At 41.4% G+C, this 20,957-nt stretch overlaps 1 protein-coding gene across 15 annotated transcripts; it reads right to left on the bottom strand.

Moving 5' to 3' along the window:
• Window positions 1-416: 416 nt before the first annotated feature.
• HNRNPK (heterogeneous nuclear ribonucleoprotein K) lies at window positions 417-20,957 on the bottom strand. 15 transcript variants are annotated; one of them, XM_075137675.1, is made up of 16 exons: window positions 20,848-20,957; window positions 17,939-18,017; window positions 17,755-17,834; window positions 16,771-16,868; window positions 15,311-15,367; window positions 13,769-13,812; window positions 12,793-12,865; window positions 12,105-12,218; window positions 11,066-11,194; window positions 10,395-10,702; window positions 9,974-10,028; window positions 5,328-5,378; window positions 2,522-2,543; window positions 2,362-2,444; window positions 1,711-1,880; window positions 417-935 (listed from the first exon to the last, which is right to left on the bottom strand). In XM_075137675.1, the coding sequence occupies exons 3-16, from the start codon at window positions 17,801-17,803 to the stop codon at window positions 902-904; spliced, it is 1,287 nt and encodes a 428-aa protein (XP_074993776.1). In that variant the 5' UTR covers window positions 17,804-17,834; window positions 17,939-18,017; window positions 20,848-20,957; the 3' UTR covers window positions 417-901. The 15 variants fall into 15 exon arrangements, with proteins under 15 accessions (XP_074993776.1, XP_074993781.1, XP_074993769.1 ...); XM_075137680.1 differs by having other exon boundaries at window positions 417-874; XM_075137668.1 differs by having other exon boundaries at window positions 16,771-16,881; window positions 17,756-17,834.

The raw sequence follows: 20,957 nt of genomic DNA, 5'->3' as shown, positions 1-20,957 counted from the left end.
CTGTCATTTCTAACAGTGTTATCTGCATTAAGCAAGCTGTCTATAACCAGGTGTACTTTACCATTGTTTACTCAGTGACATCACAAAGGTTTAAAATATTTTATTTATATACTGTCACCAATATATATATGTACTGCAAAGAGGGCCAAACACTTGCAAAAATTTCAAGTTTTACACAACATTTGCATGAATATTTTTGCATTTTTTCCCAAACAGCAAAGCAGAGTCATTGTTTTCACACAGTTTCTTTAATTTGTCAAAAAACCCCACATAACTCCATCTATATCAAAGAAGCAGAAGAGCAAGCTTAACAGCAACTTTCATTTATGCATTTTCTTGGGGGGGGGGGGGGGGGAAGGGTGTATCCATTTTAGATATTACCTTACATGTATCTGAAGAAGAATGACCACCAAGAATAGGTTCACTAAATTTATTTAAAAATCATAAAACGTTTCTTACAAAAGAGCATTACATTCTGCACACTGCTCTCAAAGGACGCCAGGGACATGTGGACTACCAGTATTCTCCCCCCTTCAAAAAAAATACAGTGTACATAAAGCAGGGTGTTCACAACAGTTACAGAAAAACATTACAATTTACCACCAACAATGAACAAAAATAAAATTCACTCTCTCTGCTGCTGCTTCAAAATTTCAATGTTAGTCTCGTGCGCCCTTTCCCCCCCACATATTTTTAAGGAACTAAAACATTACATCTGGTGGACAGCAAAGATTCCACTACACCTCAAATGCAGAACACCTATGAAGCAGAGGAATGTTGGCTTTTTAAACAGAAGCAGATAAAAAAAAAAGGGTGCAGGACTCCTTCAGTTCTTCACTAGTCTTAGAAAAACTTTCCAGAATACTGCTTCACACTATAAAAAAGAAAAAATAATCTTGCATTAGAATCCTTCAACATCTGCATACTGCTTCACACTATAAAAGAAAAAGAAAAAAGCATGTATTAGAATGATGGACCATACATCTTGCATCAACATTCACAATGACATTCTTAGAGCAGATTAAATTACAAATTCCTAATACATTTAAAAGTAAATAATTTTAAAAGATTAATGGCTAATAATTATAGGTATATTAATATATTTTAGGCACATTTAAGTATTAGTAATCTAAAGCCAAGCATTCAAGTTAAAACATTAAAATCTGCTATGACAGCCAACATGTTAATAAAACTAAGCAAATTAAATCTGAAGCTGTTAGTATTTGGCAGAAAAGACAAAGTAATGTCAGCAAGGTGTGAAATGCTGCATAACAGCACCAAATAGATTTCAACTTATCCTGTAGAGGCATGATCTGTGCCATATGGCAGACTGTGATTTGTTGTCAATTTAGTTATCTAAAAACAACAAAATCACTAGTCTTCCACACAGAACTAGACCAACATCCACTGAAATCTTCTATATTTTCTACAGGCTCTATGTAATTTATTACAAGTAGTTTTTTGCAGCAGTTTTCACCAGCGAAATGAGAGTTAAGGCTTGGTTAAGGCGTCCTCCAGACAGATTAGTTTTGAGGGTGTCTTCATTTTAATTAGAATAGAGAACGGAAGAGAATCAAGGCAGAACTAGGTTAGGTTCAAATAGTTACTTAAAACCTGCCTTCTAAAAACTGTATCACAGAGAAGAGCAGCTTTAGAATGTACAAGTCAGTTTAAAATTGACAGTAGGGACAACATTACACTTTAACTTGCCTGTTCTGCAGTAAATACTGTGCATTTTGTATCTGGTCCTGTGTTCCTGTAATAGTTATTATCCGATCTTCTGAGCCTTCTAATGGTTCATCAATTTTGATCGAAGCTCCTGACTCATGACGTATTTGTTTGATTCTCTGGCCTCCCTTTCCAATAATAGATCCTGCCAACTAGGGGAGAAAGCAAACATTCATTTCCTGATACAACTTTCTTTCTAAAAACAGTTACGAAATTACAGCAGTGTTTCAGTAGCTTCCCTAAGTTTACTTTTAAGAGTTGCAATGGAAGCTTACTTCTTTACAGCCTCAAAACATACCCTGCAATATTCATTGTATAAACACAGGTGGATAAAACTGGAGAACCAGTTGGTCATTTGCAAAAACAGGTTACACAGACCACCTCTATTACTGAATATTAACAATTACTAAAATTGTTTAGTGTGTCCGTAAAGTGAAGACACAAAACAAACATCCGAAGAATAGACTTTTGGTGATTTAGAAACATTTGTTTTAAAAACATTGTTTATCAAGCACCCTAAATACTTCTGATGTACTTATACAGTATGAGAAAAGGCTGCGACTTTTTATTTCCACTTTTTTTTTTTTTTTTTAAAGAGAAAACGTAAGTTGAAAGCAAGTAAACTTTACTTACATCTTTGGGAATCGTTACTTGTGTTGTGATGATGGGTCCACCAAGGTCTCCATATGAACCACGCCCCCCTGCATAAGAATAGTCTGATTTAAACGTATGCATCAAGCCCTTTAATAACTACATAATGAAGTACATGCAAAGGTTCTACATAAAAACTTACCATATCCAGAGCCACCTTCAAACTGTAAGAGAAAGAGAAAAAAAACTTAAACAGTGAATAGCCACGCTTCATTAACATATTTTCATTTTAAGTATCATATTGTTAATTTTGAGCCTATTTTATGCAAAAATCCCAACACCCAACCTTACTATAAATACAGCAGTGTTGTGCCACCAAAGGCATGCTGAGAGGCATGCAAAGAGGGCAGAGCAGAAACAAAAGGGGCAGGTGGGGGAAATCTCATTAACCTCTTATCCTGCCCCATCAAAACCTCTAGGACTAAGGCATAAAATGACATAAAGGATCCAGCTATACCAGTTTACCAAGCAGTCTCACTAATTCAGCTGCTGGTAGAGAGCTCTTAATGCTGACCTACTCCTGACCCTCGGACTAAAGGAACATTCAAACGAAAAGATCAGAGTACAGCCTTATTAATGCTACCAGTACAGCTCAGGAGAGACTCAAGCCTCCGGTTTTGGGACAGAAAGTTTACCCAGTGACTGTGAATCCTCCTACTTCATCTACGTCTTCAAGGAAAAAAACAAAGCTCTTAAGAATAGCTCTGTAACTTGTCTCTCAATTCAGACTATGCTACAATCTTTTGTATCTTAGAACAGACAATCATGACATGAGTCACTTCTGTTCTGCTAAAACCACCATATACCAAAACCGAAATCACTGCAACGAGCATTCCTAGCCTCTTTTTATTTTTAGGATTTGTAAACCAGGATTCGACATCAAGTGCTTCATTTCATCTAATGCCTTCTAAGTGCACAAGATCCCGTTCTTAAACTTTCCTACAGAAGCTGAGAATAAATACACACAGTTCTCCAGAATTCAACTTCTGGGAGACTGCTGGGCTGGCCTCTGTGAGAAGAGGCCAGGGGCTGCCCCTGCGCCAGACAAAGCCAATCAGTTCTAGCCAACACCAAAATGGACCCACTGCTGCCTAAAGCTGAGACCACTGGCAAAGCTGGTTGCACTGTTAAATGTTACCCTCTGTGATAACATTTAAGAAAAGGTAAAAAATCCCCAGTGTGCACTGGTTGTGAGATGAGCGAGGAGGGGAAAAAAGTGAAAGAAAAACGCTGTAAGACACAACAGTGAAGAAGGAAGGGGAAGAGGTGCAGGTATGGAGATTCTCCTACAGCCCATGGAAAGAACCATGCTGGAGTGGACAGCCACACTGCAGCCCATGGAGGATTATATGCTGGGAGCAGGTAGACATGCCCTGAAGGAAGCTGCAGCCTGTGGACAGCCCATGCAGGTGCAGGTGCAGGCGCCTGGCAGGACCTGTGGCCTGTGGGGGACTCACACTGGAGCAGTCTGTTCCTGAAGGATTGTACCCCATGAAGAGGACCCAGACTGGAGCAGTTCTTTAAGAACTGCAGTCCATTGGAGACACCCACATTTGAGTAGTTTGTGAACGACTGTATCCCATGGGAGGCACCCCACACTGGAGCAGGGGAACAGTGTGAGGAGGAAGGAACAGAGACAAAGTGTGATGAACTGACTGCAATCTGCCATTCCCCACGCGCCCTGCACCACTCATGGCGGAGGAAGTAGAAGAGTACGGAATGAAGGGGTGAAGTTGAGCGTGGGAAGAAGTAAAGGGTGGGGGAAAGGTGTTTTTAGTTTTCCTTTTTGTTTTTCGCCATGCTACTCTATTTTTAAGTGGCAATAAATTAATCTTCCCATAGTCAACTCTGTTTTGCCCATGATGGTAATTAGTAAGTGATCTCCCTATCTTGTGCCACAAGCTTTTCCGTCTTACTTTCTCCCCTCATTGTGCAGAGGAGGGGGAGTGGGAGCGTGGTTGGGTGGGCACCTGGCAGCCAGCCAAGTTCAACCAACCACAACTACTTGTTCACAGAAGTTGTAACAGAACAACTTTTCCCAAAATACTCTTTACCTGCTACCTTTTTAGAAGATCAAAACGGAAACTACTTAAGACCAAAGAGTTGAGCTTATCCTCTGTCTCTAAACAACCTATAATCATGTTACTTAGCAATACAGATTGTAATATAACATAACAGAGCTTCTAGTGGAGTCCAAAATACAAGAGAATGAAGGACTCTGCTTCAGAGCACATTACATACGCACAGACATATTCCTGTTGATGCTTGCCATAGGATCCCTTTCTGGGCTAATCTGTTTTAAAGAACAATCCTTTCCGTGATCATTTCTGCCTCCCCAGACTACAGGACAGCAGATGAGTTAAACACAGCAAAAGTAATTGCTTATGTAAGCTAAGAACTGATGTTTAATATTTGGCAGCACTTCGCCATTTTCTAAACAGCATGAACACCTGATGAACCCCATAACTTCCCTTCCCAAAACCTATCTGATCAAATGGTATATTTTCAAATACATTGATAAGTAAAGTATAATAGTTTATCCACAAATATAAGACGCTACTTTTAACATCTGCTGTTTGAAATATGAGAAAACACAAAATTATGAAGTTAATACAAAATATATATCCTAAATACATGCATCTACAGTGCATCTGTTATGAAGAAAGTTACTATTTGCAACACGAAAATGGGATGTAAAAGAGGCAAAAAGAGGTAGAGAAAAGCTCCTCTCTTTTGGCTGTGCTGCTGCATACTTCCACATTTCTATTAACATTACCTGTGAGCACAAGACACACTGTAAAAACTAACTGCCAATAAATTCTGAGTCAGAAGGACAGCTTTGTGATTTTCAGTAGGTGCAAGTTGCCACTGACTACGCTCAAGAAATTCCCGTTATCACTTAACCTGTTCAATAAAGCAGTTTTCAAAAAAAGGTTGAGCACACTCACCAACTCTGGTGGCTGCATGTCGTCACAGGCATCCACGTGACACTGCATCATCTTCCAGACACAACACAATAGGAGGAAAAGAGGAAAGAAATCTAAATTAAGACCATGTCATGCAGACTTACAAGTAACTCGGTAAGCAAATACAATACATACTGGTACAGAGAAATATTTATACTACAACAAAGACTTAAAAGTATGTGATTTAGACCACTTTCAACACTCACTCCTTTTTAATTTCACTTTGAGGAAACTGTAAGTGGTCACACTCACTTTCCCCTCCTTTCTGTGGTGTAAACAGATTTTTCCTCTAACAAAGAGGGTCAGACAGCTAATGGCAGAGCAAAGCTTGAACAAGCTTGCTTTTTGTCTTTTAGAACACCTTCGAGTGCCACTATATATCAAAATCTTTTACTCCTGCTGTCCGTTAGAAAAATCTTTTATTTCTGCCATGCATTAGAAAATGAAGGTTTAGTAAGATTGAAACAAGTAACTGTCAGTGATTATCTCTATGCCAACAGCAGGTCAAACAGGAAGGACACTGCTTCTCATGTTCTACCAATTCATTTCCATATACCTCATATAGCCAATAACTAGACTAACAATCTACTGCTGACTATATTAGAAATTTAATTATGTTTCTACAACATGTGATATATAGCATTTATTTCTTTCAGAATTCTACAATTTTAGCAATTGATGTTCATTTGTGCACTCTAAAACCAGCTTCTCAAACAGGGTATCTTAACACACGTAACAGAATATTGTACTCTACACACTCATTTATTTGTGCTAGTGACTACTGGTGCTAGAATAAAAACCAGATGGCACACTGGTTGGATGAAGCAAAAAGCTTAACTTTTACATCTAACGAAAAAAAATGCATGCAGTCCTAACCGATGTCAAATTCTTTTATCATAATTTTCTCTGTTTTTTAACAGAATGACCTAAGAGTGAAAAATTTGTTACTTTCTTCCAGCACCTGCATGGATAAATAGAAGAGCTGCCATACATTCTTCCTTTACTGTTTTTTTACATGCTTGTTATTGTCACATCTCTTAAACATGAAGAATGTTTTGGGTTTTTTTTAAGTGTATGTGCCTTTATTCAAGTTTTATACATCAAGACATACGTGTATGTATACACACGTGTAAGTTTAAAAAAAAGATCAGGAACCAGGAAGCATTTGAAGGAGCAAAAGCACCTTAGAAGTCTGAAGACATGGAAATCAGTGAAGAGACAGTCCACTTAACAGGAGACATTCTGATTTAAGTCTCTATTAACTCAGATTTTAAAGTTTTTAGTACTTTGAAAATTTTAGTACCTGATCAGTTAATTGAAAAAGAGGTGAGGGGATAAAATGACTTTATGTGCTTGTCCACTTTATTTTCCACCCCTCCCACTGGTATCTGTGCATTTATGTATCTGAAACACCCCTGAGGATGAGGGTGTTAAAAAAGGAATACTGGAAATACATTCAGGTTTTTTCAACTGTCAGGATAGCCCTTATGGTCCACAGACATTTGATTTGGAGTAGTTACACACTGAAATATATAGCTCTGTTAACAGAGAAACAATACAAGTCTGTCCTTCAGGAAGAAGCTTCAGAACAGAGATTATAAACCAAATGAACTCTTTCAACAGCAGTGCGTAATTAAACTACAACTGTAAGCCAGGCTAACAGACAAGTATCTTCTTAAGTGGGTGACTCTGCATGGGCAAGGGGAATTAACCTATCTTTTAAAATCAAAATGGGTGTTTCTCATCTCAGCATTTACAAGGCTGTCAATACTGTCATACCTCTGGAATTCCAGAAAATTCACAGTTCAGCATCCAGTTTTAAAGGTCCTGAACAACTCGCCTAGTGGATGAGGGAAAGGCAGTGGATGTGGTCTACTTGGACTTCAGTAAGGCCTTTGACACTGTCTCCCACAGCTTCTCCTAGAGAAGCTGGCGGCTCACGGCCTAGACAGGTGGGTAAAAAACTGGCTGGATGGCCGAGCCCAGAGAGTTGTGGTCAACGGAGTTAAATCCAGTTGGCGGCTGGTCACGAGCGGTGTTCCCCAGGGCTCAGTACTGGGGCCGGTCCTGTTCAATATCTTTATCCATGATCTGGACGAGGGGATCGAGTGCTCCCTCAGTAAGTTTGCAGACGACACCAAGCTGGGTGGGAGTGTTGATCTGCTGGAGGGTAGGAAGGCTCTGCAGAGGGACCTGGACAGGCTGGATCCATGGGCTGAGGCCAACTGTATGAGGTTCAACAAGGCCAAGTGCCGGGTCCTGCACTTCAGCCACAACAAACTCCTGCAACGCTACAGGCTTGGGGAAGAGTGGCTGGAAAGCTGCCCAGAGGAAAAGGACCTGGGGGTGCTGATTGACAGCCGGCTGAACATGAGCCGGCAGTGTGCCCAGGTGGCCAAGAAGGCCAACGGCATCCTGGCCTGTATCAGAAATAGTGTGGCCAGCAGGAGCAGGGAGGTGATCGTGCCCCTGTACTCGGCACTAGTGAGGCCGCACCTCGAATCCTGTGTTCAGTTTTGGGCCCCTCACTACAAGAAGGACATGGAGGTGCTGGAGCGTGTCCAGAGGAGGGCAACGAAGCTGGTGAAGGGCCTGGAGCACAAGCCTTATGAGGAGCGGCTGAGGGAACTGGGGTTGTTTAGCCTGGAGAAAAGGAGGCTGAGGGGAGACCTCATCGTGCTCTACAACTACCTGAAAGGAGGTTGTAGCGAGGTGGGTGTTGGTCTCTTCTCCCAAGTAACTAGCGATAGGACGAGAGGAAATGGCCTCAAGTTGCACAAAGGGAGGTTTAGATTGAACATTAGGAGAAATTTCTTTACTGAAAGAGTGGTCAGACCTTGGAACAGGCTGCCCAGGGAAGTGGTGGAGTCACCATCTCTGGAGGTATTTAAAAGACGTGTAGATGAGGCCCTTAGGGACATGGTGTAGTGGGCATGGTGTGTTGGGTTGACGGTTGGACACGATGATCTTAGAGGTCTTTTCCAACCTGTATGATTCTATGATTCTAACTCAATCTTTCTGCCTTTAGCGGAAAAGAGAACTGGGGGGGGGGGGAGATTATTTCTGTACATTCAACATTTCCATGATTTTCGAGATGTTCACCTGAGAAGCGTCTATTCTTGCCTTTTATTGCATCTATGTAAAATAGAATCTATGTGAAAGAGCACTTCTGCTCTCTGAGAGTAGCCTTTCCCATGCATTACTTATTCCACAAACCACAATTGCTTTTTGGAACGAAAAAATGAACAGAGATGAGTCCACTTATTTGTAGGAACTCATGTCAAGAAAGCAAAGATCAACCTGACAAAGTCAGGCTAAACAGAAGTCAAAATGGAGTTTCTATTCTAGCTGGAATGGAATAAAAATAGAACACACTGGTGCTCGACAGTCCAGCTCAGCAAGATTGTGCTCAACCAGATAGCCAAAGAAGGGCAGGCTGCTCAGTTTATATGCTCTAGCACTGGCTTTATAAGCTGCAAATATAAGAACACAAGAACTGAGCTTTGAAAACATGCAACTACAAATAAGGAATCTTCCCAATTCCTCCAGTTTCTTAACATGTAGAGTGGCATGGGTAACACTTTTTTTTTGTAACTGTGTGCAAATCTTTCCTTTTAGTATTTCTAGTAAGCATGTGACATTCTTGCAATACGTACTTCCAATACCTCTTACTCCCAAGAAGGAGGAAATGTGTAAAGCCTATTTAGGTAGCCTATTTCATAGCTCTTCTCCACTCCTTTCTCTTCCATTCATTTAGAAGGAAAAAAAAAAAAAAACTTGTCTCACCTGTAATCTTAAAGAAGGTGCCAAACAAATCCAGAGGAGAATAGAAGATACAGAGATTTACCTCCCAGACACATATGATTTCTCTTCCCAGGAAAGAGGTATCTAGTACAACAGCAGATGACTGCTGGGAAGTTGCATTTTAGAATACAATGTGGAAAAATACTTTTACACCTTTTTTTAAGCTTCCACATGCTACGAGAGATTTTTCTTCTCAGCAAATATTAGCATTAATATAGTTGAATGTACCTAATTTAGTTTAGGATTCAACTTAGCAGTGGCCCTAGCTCCAAAACATTTGCAATTACAGTGCATTTTTTGCAGACAGAGAAACCAGCAAATAGACAAGAATTGATTCAAAAGAGCAATCACCTTCGAGATCAACTAGAGTTCTTCATAGATACTATAATTTGTATTACTCTATCTATACTCGTGTTTTCCAACATTAGTGTTAAGAACGCTTCTATGAATCAAAGAATTTCGCAGAACGTTGTTTTCACGTGTTTTCTTTGCCTGAAAAGCCTCCCAATTCCTATTTCTGTCATTCTGATTAGAAAATCTAAAAGACGGGCAGTGGAAGAAAACCTACAGGGTTGAGAACAGTCAAACTTTCTGTATCATTTCTGATGGCAGGAAGGAAAGAAAGAAAATAGATCATGTCTCAGATACCGCTTACACACCAAACATTTCTCCACAGGAGGGACCATTTGTACAGACAAAGCATTTCGGTTGTATCATCAGAACCGTGCTGTCTCACACTTAAGTGCATGTGTTCAGCAACAGATCTTCAGACAGTGAGCATGCTAACTGTGCTTACAAGAACAAGGCAAATTTTAAACTCGTACCATGCCATCGTAACGGTCTCCCGGTCTGCCCCTTCGATCATAGGACATAAGATCTCTAAAATGAAAAAAACAGGAGCACGAGAATTGCGTTATAAACTGTCTATTTATCTATTTATATAGAATTTACCTATTCTAATTTAAATTTTCACATTCATGTTCACATACAATTTCAAACTACTCTAGCCAAGTACTGAATGACATAAAGGTTTCAGAACTACTGATTATAGTTCTGGTAGATTACTACAGTGCAGCAAATAATTAAATTCCAGTACTTTTTAAAATACTCTGGTCTAATACACACTCAGTCCTGCATAATGACTACCCACATGGAAGCATGAGAAAAACACTGGAGAGATGAACATGGTTCAGCAGATGTGTACACAACATGAGTTTTGTATAATGCATTTAGGCAATAACTCACCCGCCACGAGGAGGTGGTGGAGGAGGAAGAGGAAGATTACGAGCTCTGCTGCCACCTCTACCACCACGACCTGGTGGAGGCGGTGGAGGTCCTCTGCGAGGGCTCATATCATCATAATCTCTTCTCGATGGAGGCATAGGTCGGCCGCCACGACCAGGGGGCATTCTGTCAAAACCTCCTCTTCCACGCATCGGAAAGCCTACTGGACGTCCCCTTCTATCATCAAACATCATTGTGAAGCCACCATAGTCATATGTTTCATCATAGAAATTGGGATCATAAGGCTGGGCCCGTCCTTTAATCGGAGACTAAAACAAACAAACAAAAAAAGAATCCCCCCCAAGCCAATTAGGACTATTACAACTGGCATATTTAATTGAATTAATATACATTTTTTCTCCCTTCCTCTTCAATTTTTGCATCTTAATGATATGCAAAGCATGAATAATGGCCCACTACTACCAAAAATTGGCTTTCCTCCCCCATAAGGTGTACGCCAATTCTAGAGAACAGAAATAGTTTCAAAAGGTGGTAACAGTCAATCACTGTTACTGCGAAAGCAGAAGGTACTGAATTCAAAACAGAAACTGAGAGATACCGTTTTTCATCCAAATGATCCCTAACATTCATGAATGCCAATGAAAGACTAAAATAAATTTAATAAACATTACCTCAGAGATAAGATCCAAGATAATCTTGATACATTCAACGACTCTATCAGGTTTTCCACCAATAAGCACCACTCTGTCAGTAGAATGAGGACAACACTCTTGGAAAAGCTTAATGGTGGTCTGAGTGTTCTGTTGAAGAAAAAAAAATCCAAGATTGTCTATATAAACCCATTAAAACGTTTTAAAAGAAACAATCCAAAAGACAATTAAATTCCCAGCCATTTTAAGTGCATGCTCGCTTCTGAGTTCTCACAACAAATTTAGTTTTTAAGATTACATTTTTTTAAGATTTGTGCTGACATAGTTTTGTATGAAGAGGAAAAAAGTTCAGTTTTCTCCTTTTTGGATGCCAGACAGTGATGTTGCTTGGATTATGTCTAGTTATCTTGCCTTTCTCAACCCATGCAAACAAGTATCAGCCTATACCTGAACTGACCTGAAATTGCCTCTGACACAATGACAAGAAAGGACAGAAAACAGAGGTGTTTTGAGTTCACAGAGACCATTAGCTTTTTAAAATCTCATTTCTTCATGGAAAGAAAACAATGGTCTTCTAGGAGGTAGAATTAAAAAACAATTATAAAAATAAAGCCCTTTTATACTAATATTCAGGTATCTATTGAATTATCATCGTAAGAGTTTGTGGAGATGCATTCTCACCCTAAACCATTTTGCATGTCCAACCACACAAATAAATCTAGTCTATGCAGCAGTTCATTCTAGAAGGAGTGATGAATGCCATTTAATTTAAAAAAAAAACCAAAAAACCACCCTTTTTTAAAAACATTACTCTACCACAAATACTGCGTGAAAGCTTGATAAGAAGTCCTAGGCTCTATCATCAATGACAACTTTACTTCTGAGGGTTTGCAAGAAAGTTGCAACTCAGAGAGCCATCTCAGACCATCGAAATCATGTATGCAGTATGTTCTGAAGGAACTGCTGCACAGAAGATACTTACATTTGCCCTTTATGAACACAAAACACTAAGTTGTTTACTTAACAAAAACCAAATCTCAGAAGACCAGGAAATAAGTACCTCTCTGAGTTCTTTAATTTTAGCACCCTTGACACCAATAATTCCTCCTGCCAAACTTTGGTGAATAAGAAGTCTTAATTCGCAGTCAAAGTCGCTGCCCTTGTAGTGTTGATACTGTAAGAAAGATGCATACAAGGAAAAGAACAAAATATTAGTCACACAAAAATTTAAAATATTTGAGGTTTTGTTAAGTTTTTTGTCCAAACACAATGCTATGACTTGATTTATGGCTGAATTGTAATCCTGTATTTCCTTTGATAGGATCACAATTATTTAAGCACCTCTCCTCAACATAAAATGATGTCAGATCAGTTTTCCTTATTTATGGCATTGTATTGCACTTTCTACCCAAATTTAAGAAGGTATCAAACAGTGCAACACTCTTACTTACAAAGCCAACGCATGATACAAATTACAATACAATAATTTCAAAATGGGCACGAAACAAGTCAGGAGGCAAGTATTTTGAAAGGGGGGAGGCTGTTCGAAACATTAATTTAATAAATAGTGACTGACTCTATCCTCTACCAAAAAAATGCCAACATGTAGTATGAGAGCCATAACCCTTCTTTAAAAGGCTTTTGTCTTTTATTTTCAAATTTCCAGTATTTAAAAAGAGGCAATTAATCTAGAACCATCTTGTTTCAAAAGCTAATCTCTGAAAAGAAACAAATGTTAAGAGACATACCTCTTCTAAAGTAGGGATAATCTTCTTCAAGATTTCTCCAATTGTCTCTATATCTGCACTTATACTCAAGATGCTGTTGGAGGCCATAATGCCAGACAATATGGAGAAGGTGGAAAAGAAGAAGAAGTAGTAAATTTTTTTCATTATCATACACAAAATTCTAGCAAGATTTACTACACAGAAGAGCTTACAATTAATATTCCCCATTTAAAGTAAACCTCTTTGCTCAATTTACAACACATGCATCTTTGTTTATGCCCAATATATATGCATGATAAATTTAAGATTAGGTAGGTCTTGCAGAGAGAGAGAAAGAAAGACAGAATGGGCTTTTGGAAGGGCTCAGATTAAGTGGGCAAGAAATTGATGCAGAACTGAAAGTAGAAGTGAATATTCATGTTCCCCGCCACCACTAATTTAGGATACCCTCGCTATTACATTGGTAAAACTGGCACACCTTCTCAGAGAAAAAGTGGGGATATGCAAGTGGTGAACATTGTATCTGGAGTAAGGTTATGAGACCAGTTAGAAATCAGATTACTAATGGGCTCTCCGAGAAAACAAATACAAATGCAAGACAAAAAAAAGACAAAACAAATGAGAAGTGAAGGAAAGTGAACCAGAGTTAGCATTTCATCAGAAATAATTATGAACAGGCAATGTTGAGGGGAGCAAGGTGGGCCACAAAGACAGAGCGAGAGACTACTTTGAAACAATTTGATTTACAATGCAGCAAATATGCAACACTTGAAGCTGTGCTCCTTCCATTGAAATAAAATTAGTGGATTGTTTGGGTGGGCAACTCACGTAAAAGTTCAGTGACAAAAAGACTTAATGGGGAAAATAAGACAGAAAACTTGAAAAAAAACAATACACCGTCTATAAGGGGATACTATTTAATTATATCAAAGGCAGGTAATAAAATACATTTCTCTCTTTCTAATCAGGCAGTGAGGCATAAACTGTTGGGACATACCGCTCGGGGCCACTGCTGTCTGGGACTGAAACACTGGCATTGTACTGCATTGGTCATTGGCGTTCGTGGATGTTGGCATTGGGCATGGGTATTCAATCGGAAGTTGTCAAGTATGGTACCCGTTTGGCAACGAGCACATTTTTGGGCATAGCCAACCAGGGTTTTCACATGGGCGTTCAGGGGCGGATGGGCCAACGTCATGGTGGGCAACGCAGGGGCAAGTCGATCCAGTACATGGGCAACGGAGATATATGGCCAAAAAAACAAGGAGAGGGAAAAGGGGGAAAAGCAATAAATTTTAATTTAATACAAACTATACTCATTACTCTCAATTAATGAAACAAGCTTAAGTTGTTCTGAAGACTAACACAATAACGGATTGCTACACCGACTGTGGCTTAACAGTATGGACCTTAAAAATGAGTCACTTGATCTGACTAAACTACTTTTTACTTTTAACATATGACGTTTCAGTAGCAGGCTGGCTCATGAGGGTAGACACAAAACCTGTCGAGATTGATACTACTAGAATCTTGGGCAAATCGGGAAAGTTAGTTTTCCAGACCAATCTAAATTATCTGGACTTAGGTGACATATTGATTTACTTCAAAAAAAAACCAAAAAAAAAAAAACCACAAAAAAACACCCTAAAAAAAAAAACCAACTAGCTGCCAAAGTTAGTGAGCGTATGTATGATTCCTAACCATTTCAACTTAAACCTCAACTCTAGTTGCCGTAGTTTATGAACTTAGTTGGAACTGATTTGTAGTGATATATTGCCAAATCTTGTGTTGAACAGAGTCTTGATCGGAAAAACTGCTGAAATTGTAGCTGATGTTAAGTACAGGAGTGTAAACAAATGGAATTTAAGAAGCGTTGCCAAGTTTTATAAATACACAACATTAACGCTGAGCATGTGTCTAATCACAAGAGTCAACCCACTGTAAAATGTGAATAGGCAAGTAAGTCAAGACCATTTAAAAATGCTTCAAAGTAACAGAATAGAATGTTGCTGTACTGTTTTATAACCATATTTAAATCAAGCAACCTTAACATTAACGCTTTTGTGCTTCATGTGCAAGCTGTTAAGAGAACAGATGGACCATTTCGTTTGTTTGCTTTTTTAAAGGAAGTCAAAGAATTCCTGTATCACTGGTTTAAGCCAGCCACCTGCAATGGTTTCGGTAGTACTATAATTGATTCACACATATGGGAAATGGTACAATTAAGGGTTTCAAGCTTTGTCAATATTTCTAATTAGGATGTTAACTCACTTGAAGTGTGTAATTTAGTGGAATCCTATTCAAAAGCGAAGAGATTTAATATAAATCTCTCCTCCCACGAGTCAAGCTGGGTTTTAATTACAACAGAAATTGAAGAACTAAGTTATCTACTCTAACAATCATTACAAATGGCTTTTAACTAGACTATTGATGTCTAGAGTTGAATTGCTCCCATTTCTAGAAATGCACGCAATCAAGCTTTCGATGTAGTGCTCTGAAAGAATTGGTGTTAAATTAGTTCGAACTCATATATACTCACGTCTGTACGAAGTGCCTTAATATTTTTGCCACCTTTTCCAATCACTGCTCCAGCATTCTGGAAAATAGTTTTCAGAAGTTATGTTATGCCAACACAGCACAGACTACGTTTTTGAACTCAAGACTAAGAATGGTAAATCTATTTTTGCATTACCCTTTTGGCCCAGGGGGTGGGAGCAGGTGGGCACTGCTTTTGAAAGGTCCAAATGAAATTGAAACAAACTGATAGTTTGTTAATGGAAAAAATGACCAACAGCTCTTACCACTGAACTTAGAAGAGAGAAGGATATTCAGTTTTCCAACTAGTATTTCAATTCCAAATGGAAGTTTCTAGGCAATTCTGCCTGTGTTAAAGCAATCTCATAGACTATAGCTCTCAAAAAAATACACTGTATGAATGTAATGGAGGTCAATGATTTCCCTAATTTATTTGATCAAGTTTTCTTTTTTCCTTAATTTTTTTTTTAAGGAATATGTTTGCAAATTCCACTTTTGCACTCCAAACATTTCTTGATAATTTCAAGTGCTAATTTTGGTTTATATCTCTGTAACTTAACTGACTTCTCAGAGCCGTATATTCTGAAAAAGGTTAAAGCCAATGTTAACAGCCACTAACTTCAAGTTTCTAACATCAACAGGAATAAACTGGCAGATAGTCAAGAAGAGTAATTGCCAAACTATATTTTTACCAGGTTATTTCAAGGATTACATGCAAAAGTATTGCTTTTATTACACAGGTCATACATTATGCTAACAGCACGCAAAACATCTCGCAGTACCCCATATAACTTGACTATTGGACAGAAATGCCACGCAGAGTTAAGGTAACATTCCCCCATGCCAATACAAAAGACCGAGATACTTTAGAAAGTACAAATCATCTGTAACAACTGGAAACACAAGAGGAAATTCATACATAGCAACTTTACCGTAACTATGTACACTTATCAACAAAATCATTGCAATCCCTGAAGCATTAATCCCACATTTCTTCCTGTTGATATATTTGAATAAGTTTGGTAGATCTGTTTGAGAGAATTACTAAAATCCTAAGGAAGTTCTTGTCTTACCTCTCATATTTAATTTACAATCACTAGCTGATCATTCTCTGAACTGCTTCCTTTCCAAAGACTAATACACAGTCATTCCCCTCAAATTAACAACCTTCCACTCAAATGTAGAAACACCTTGTAATTTCTATTACTCTATTTTTCCAGCAAGTACATCCTTTAAAAATAACTGTATTGATCCTTAGGGACTTACCCTTTAAAAGAACACTGAAGATAATTTCATTGCAACACGCTTTTACTACCATTCACGCACACTTAAAATTATTCCTAATAAGGTATCTCATATTAAATAAAGTACATATTCTTTCTAAACATATATCCCAACATACACTTGGTCACCACTGTCTTGAGCAATGCTACAAGCAAAACCAGTAAAAGTGAAAAAGCATACTTTGCTCTGAAGCAGGATGCGTAATTCAACCATCTCATCCGTGTTTCGAGATCTTTTGAAGGCCTGCTCTTCCTCCATATCTTCTGCAGGACGTTTGCCTGTAGAGAGGTCCATAGGGGAGAAACACAAACATTTATTTAACTTTCTAAGTCGTAATAAAATGGAACACATGCCAAATTTATGCTCTGCATTCTTAACGCATTCTTTCCTATTAGCCCAACACTAATCACTGACGCCTACTCTGAGCATCCACAGCAAGGAAACAGTTTTTACTTCAACAGCTTACATATCAATAAGCTACTGAAAATCCATTTAAAATCTATGAACCGTGGTTTAAATGAGAATGTTGCACACAGCCAGTAAGAAATTCATGACACGCTGTTTAAAGCGGTGCAGCATTACCCACTTAGTATTTATTTATAATTTACAATTGTGAACAATCTTTCAGGCAAAAAGCTGAAATGTGGTTTGTCCAACACCGAAATACTGGTGGAATAATAGTAAAGTAGCACTTCAGGTACTATTTGGAAAAAATTGCCATGAATCAACGACACTAATGCCCTCACTTCCTCCCTAATTATGCCCAAGAAGTTTTTCATGAAGCTCTTTAGAGGTATTTCACATAAGTTTATTGCATGTAAAAACTGCAATAAACAAAATGCAATTAATGGATATGCTTGATAGTATTCTTACATATTCACACTCTCCACACAAGTACTGAATATTTAACTATGAAATATTTTCAAATCCCTAGTCATAACTTTCAGCTACTTATCCCATGTCTAAAACACAGCAACACAAAGATTATGCATTTATGCTTCGAAAGCATGTGTAATGATACAGTCCAATTAAAAGACTTAATGCAGAATGCAAAACTACTGCTGATACAAACATTTGATACAGTTAAAGCATTACAAAATATTTAGAAACACTGAAACTTAAAGAGGTTCTTTCTAGAAAGAAACAGTCCTTTAAAAAATTTACCATTTGTCTCTGTGTTGGTAAAGGTCTCTTCCTGTTGTTCGGTCTCCATTGCCTTTTTTTCTTAGGTGGGCAGGCAAAGCCTGTTGAAGAATAAAAAAGCTGGTACATCTATTTTGTGAAAAGGCAAACCGTACATCGTGCTAAAGGGAAAAAGCAAAAAGAAATGCCTGCTTCTAGAACTTACCGCTATTATATATCCTTGCAGAGAAAAACTCAAGTATTCTGGGCGGGACCAAAATCCAACAGCCTATTGCTTCAAGAGCCTATGAAAACAGCATATATCAGTTGTGACTCTGCTCACTTACAGCTCCGACTCTCACTACAGCCAAAAACCAGAGGTTCGACCTGAGCTTTTGCTGCAAAGTTTTTCTTTACAAAAATGAAAGCATACCCAGGCCAAACACACCACTAAGAGGAGATAACAGACAAGTCTGTAAACTTACAGATAAACAATTACTGTCTGAATTATAGTTTTTGGGCAAATGCTAGTTTTAAGTAACCACATTTACTATAAATTATTTTCAGATACTTAAAGTGAACTTGCATCCAGCTCCTATTTTACATGATACACGCCTTGGATTTACTTTTTAAAGGACACTACGTAACAATCTGCTCCTGCTGTTTAGTTCTAAACAATTTAAACTAAAAAAAGTCCTATTATGGTAGTTGTCAGCATTAGTTTTATAAATTCTCTACCAACGTACTAGCAGGCATTTTAGCATGCCTTCCACTCAAGTATAATAGATGACAAAAGATAAATTACAGCTCATAGCAACACTGGAAAAAATCTTTTAAAAATACCCCCTCTGTAGTTACATATAATCCTCTCCACACACAAAACCAAGAACCTCAAAAGCAGCTGAACTTCACTATGATTTGCTGAAATAGGTATCTTATTTGTGACCTGCTTTTGTTAAGTTGATCTTGGAATACTAGTAAGTCACATTGGAGAGAAATCTAGACAAAAGAAATAATTTTGCAAATTGTTCTCTTAAAAAATTCATTTCCACAGATAAGACAGCCAAACAATCATATACTTCCCCTTGTAATTATTAATTTCCATTGCCTCAACAAATAGTAGCCACTCATTCTGGTATCCACAAAGGAAAAAAAAATGAGGTGCATTTAACTTTTTTAAACATACTCTAAGCCAGCTGTTAATTTGTAATTGTTGCCCTGCTTGTACAGGCTAACAGCAGGCACTGCCTTCCCAGCACACGCTAGTCTTTCCAGGCACTTAAAGTGAGCTAACGGGGACACACAGATTTTATGGTAGTGAAATCTCAGCCAGACATTGCCAAAACTCTGTTACGCGGGGGACAGTAGGGAGGGGCCGGGCAGATTTTTACACGGGTTAAATAGCCCTTTCGGTCCCCGGTTATTCTACTTCCAACCATCCCAAGAATTTTAGAGCTGTGGGGAGTGAACTGTAATATACTGTTCAGGGCTTAGTCTCCCCTAGTCGCGTGTATTTACCCGCCTCGCCAAACCTCCCCTAGCCGCTTGTACCTAAGGTGCTCTCAGTTACCGCGCTCTGATAGGTATATCGAGGTCGCTGGATTAAACTGACTAATGCCATGTTTTTATACACACGGAAAGGATAAAGCGGCCACGAAAGGCGGGAGGCGGCACCAGCTACCACAAACATAAGACAAGAGCTGGGAAACGCCGGCGCGCCTCAGCCCCGCTCCCTCCGGGGCGCAGCGGCTCTTCCCGCCCGCCCCTCTCGCTCGCTCTCTCTCTCTGCGGCCCTGGCGTACGCCGCGCCGCCGGCACGGCCTCCCCTGCCCGCCCGCCGCGGCGGCGGCGAGCCCGGCTGGTTCCCAGCGGGGGAGCGGCGGCGTTACATAACTCCCGCAGCCCCGGCCTCACCTCGCCGGCGGCGGGGACCCGCAGAAATGGCGGCCGCTGTAATGGCGCCTGCCCGCTGCTAGGCGGAGCCGGGAGCGGAAAAGCCACCACCACCACGCGGTCGCAGGGAGATTTACCCCCCCTCTACCCAGGGAGACACAAAGGAAGCGCCCGGCGGCCTGAGTCCCAGCGCAGCCGGGGGAGCGGGACAGTCTCGCCGGCAAGGGAGCTCCGCCGCCGCCGCCGCGACCGCCCGCAAAAGCGGCGGGCCGCGACGCTGGGCTCTCACCAGTCGGCCTCCCACGGCCGCGTCCGCCTCCACACAGGCCGCGGCCGAGAGCGCCCTCCCCTTCGCCCGCCATAATTCCCGACAACTCGCCCCGGGCACAGAGTTACCAAGGGCGGCCGCAGGAAGGCGGCGGCGGCCGCTCCCCCGCCCTTGAAGAGCACCCGCTAGCGCTGCCGGGCTCCACCGCGCCCCGCCGGGAGCCACGCTGGCTGGGCCACTGGGCCACAGGGCCCAGGGCCGCCCGCAGGGACAGCGGCCACCCTTCTCGCCATCCCCTCGGGGCGCGGTGGGCCCCTGGGGCCCCCAGACTGCCCCCGGCCGCCTGAGGGGCTACCCCCAGCGTCAGCTGAGGCGGGGACACCACGCTCTCCGCCTTCTCCACGCAGCGCTCACCCCATTCCACCACCGTCCCTGCGGGAGCCCACGGCAGCCCCGAGCGCGGCGGCTCCCAGGAACAGAGGCCCCGCGACAGGGGACGCGCGGGCCTCCCGCATCGCTGTGTCACGCCAGGGCGCCGAGAGGGGCACGGCGGCAGCTCCGCTGGCGCCAGCAAGGCCCGGCCTGGCCTGTGTATCCCCTCTTCCCCCTGCGCGCACGCAGCGCCCCCTCCTCGCCGGCCCCAGCTGCACCTCGCCGCGGGGCTGCGCGTACCTGCGCCCGCCGCCGGCCCCACCACGTACGGGAGAGAAAGGGGAGCAGCCCCCACCGCCAACGCACACATCCACCAGCGCCACCAGGCGATTGGCCCCGCCGCCTCCCCTCTGCGCGGGCCCGCCGCCGCCCCATTGGGTAAGGCCGCTGCCCGTCAGGGTGGAAGGCGGCCCTCCGCTCCACCCCGCCCTCCGTGAGGGCCAGGGCGAGACAGGCCCGGCCGCCGGGAGGAGGAGGGCAGCACCAGCCGCCACCCGCCATCCGCCCCGCACCGCCGCGCCACGGCCGGCTGGTCTTCTTACCTGCCCGGCGGGAGCCGCGATGGAAGCGGTGCAGGCAGCGGGGGGCAGCAAAGGAGAGCGAGACCGACCTCCGTCGCAGGAAGAGAAAATGGCGTCTGCGAAAACCCCGC

This window comes from Calonectris borealis, chromosome Z (assembly GCF_964195595.1).
Source record: "Calonectris borealis chromosome Z, bCalBor7.hap1.2, whole genome shotgun sequence".
In the NCBI taxonomy this organism is placed as follows: Eukaryota; Metazoa; Chordata; class Aves; order Procellariiformes; family Procellariidae; genus Calonectris; species Calonectris borealis.
Note: the sequence above shows the minus strand (reverse complement) of the source record. Positions and strands in the feature narration are given on the sequence as shown.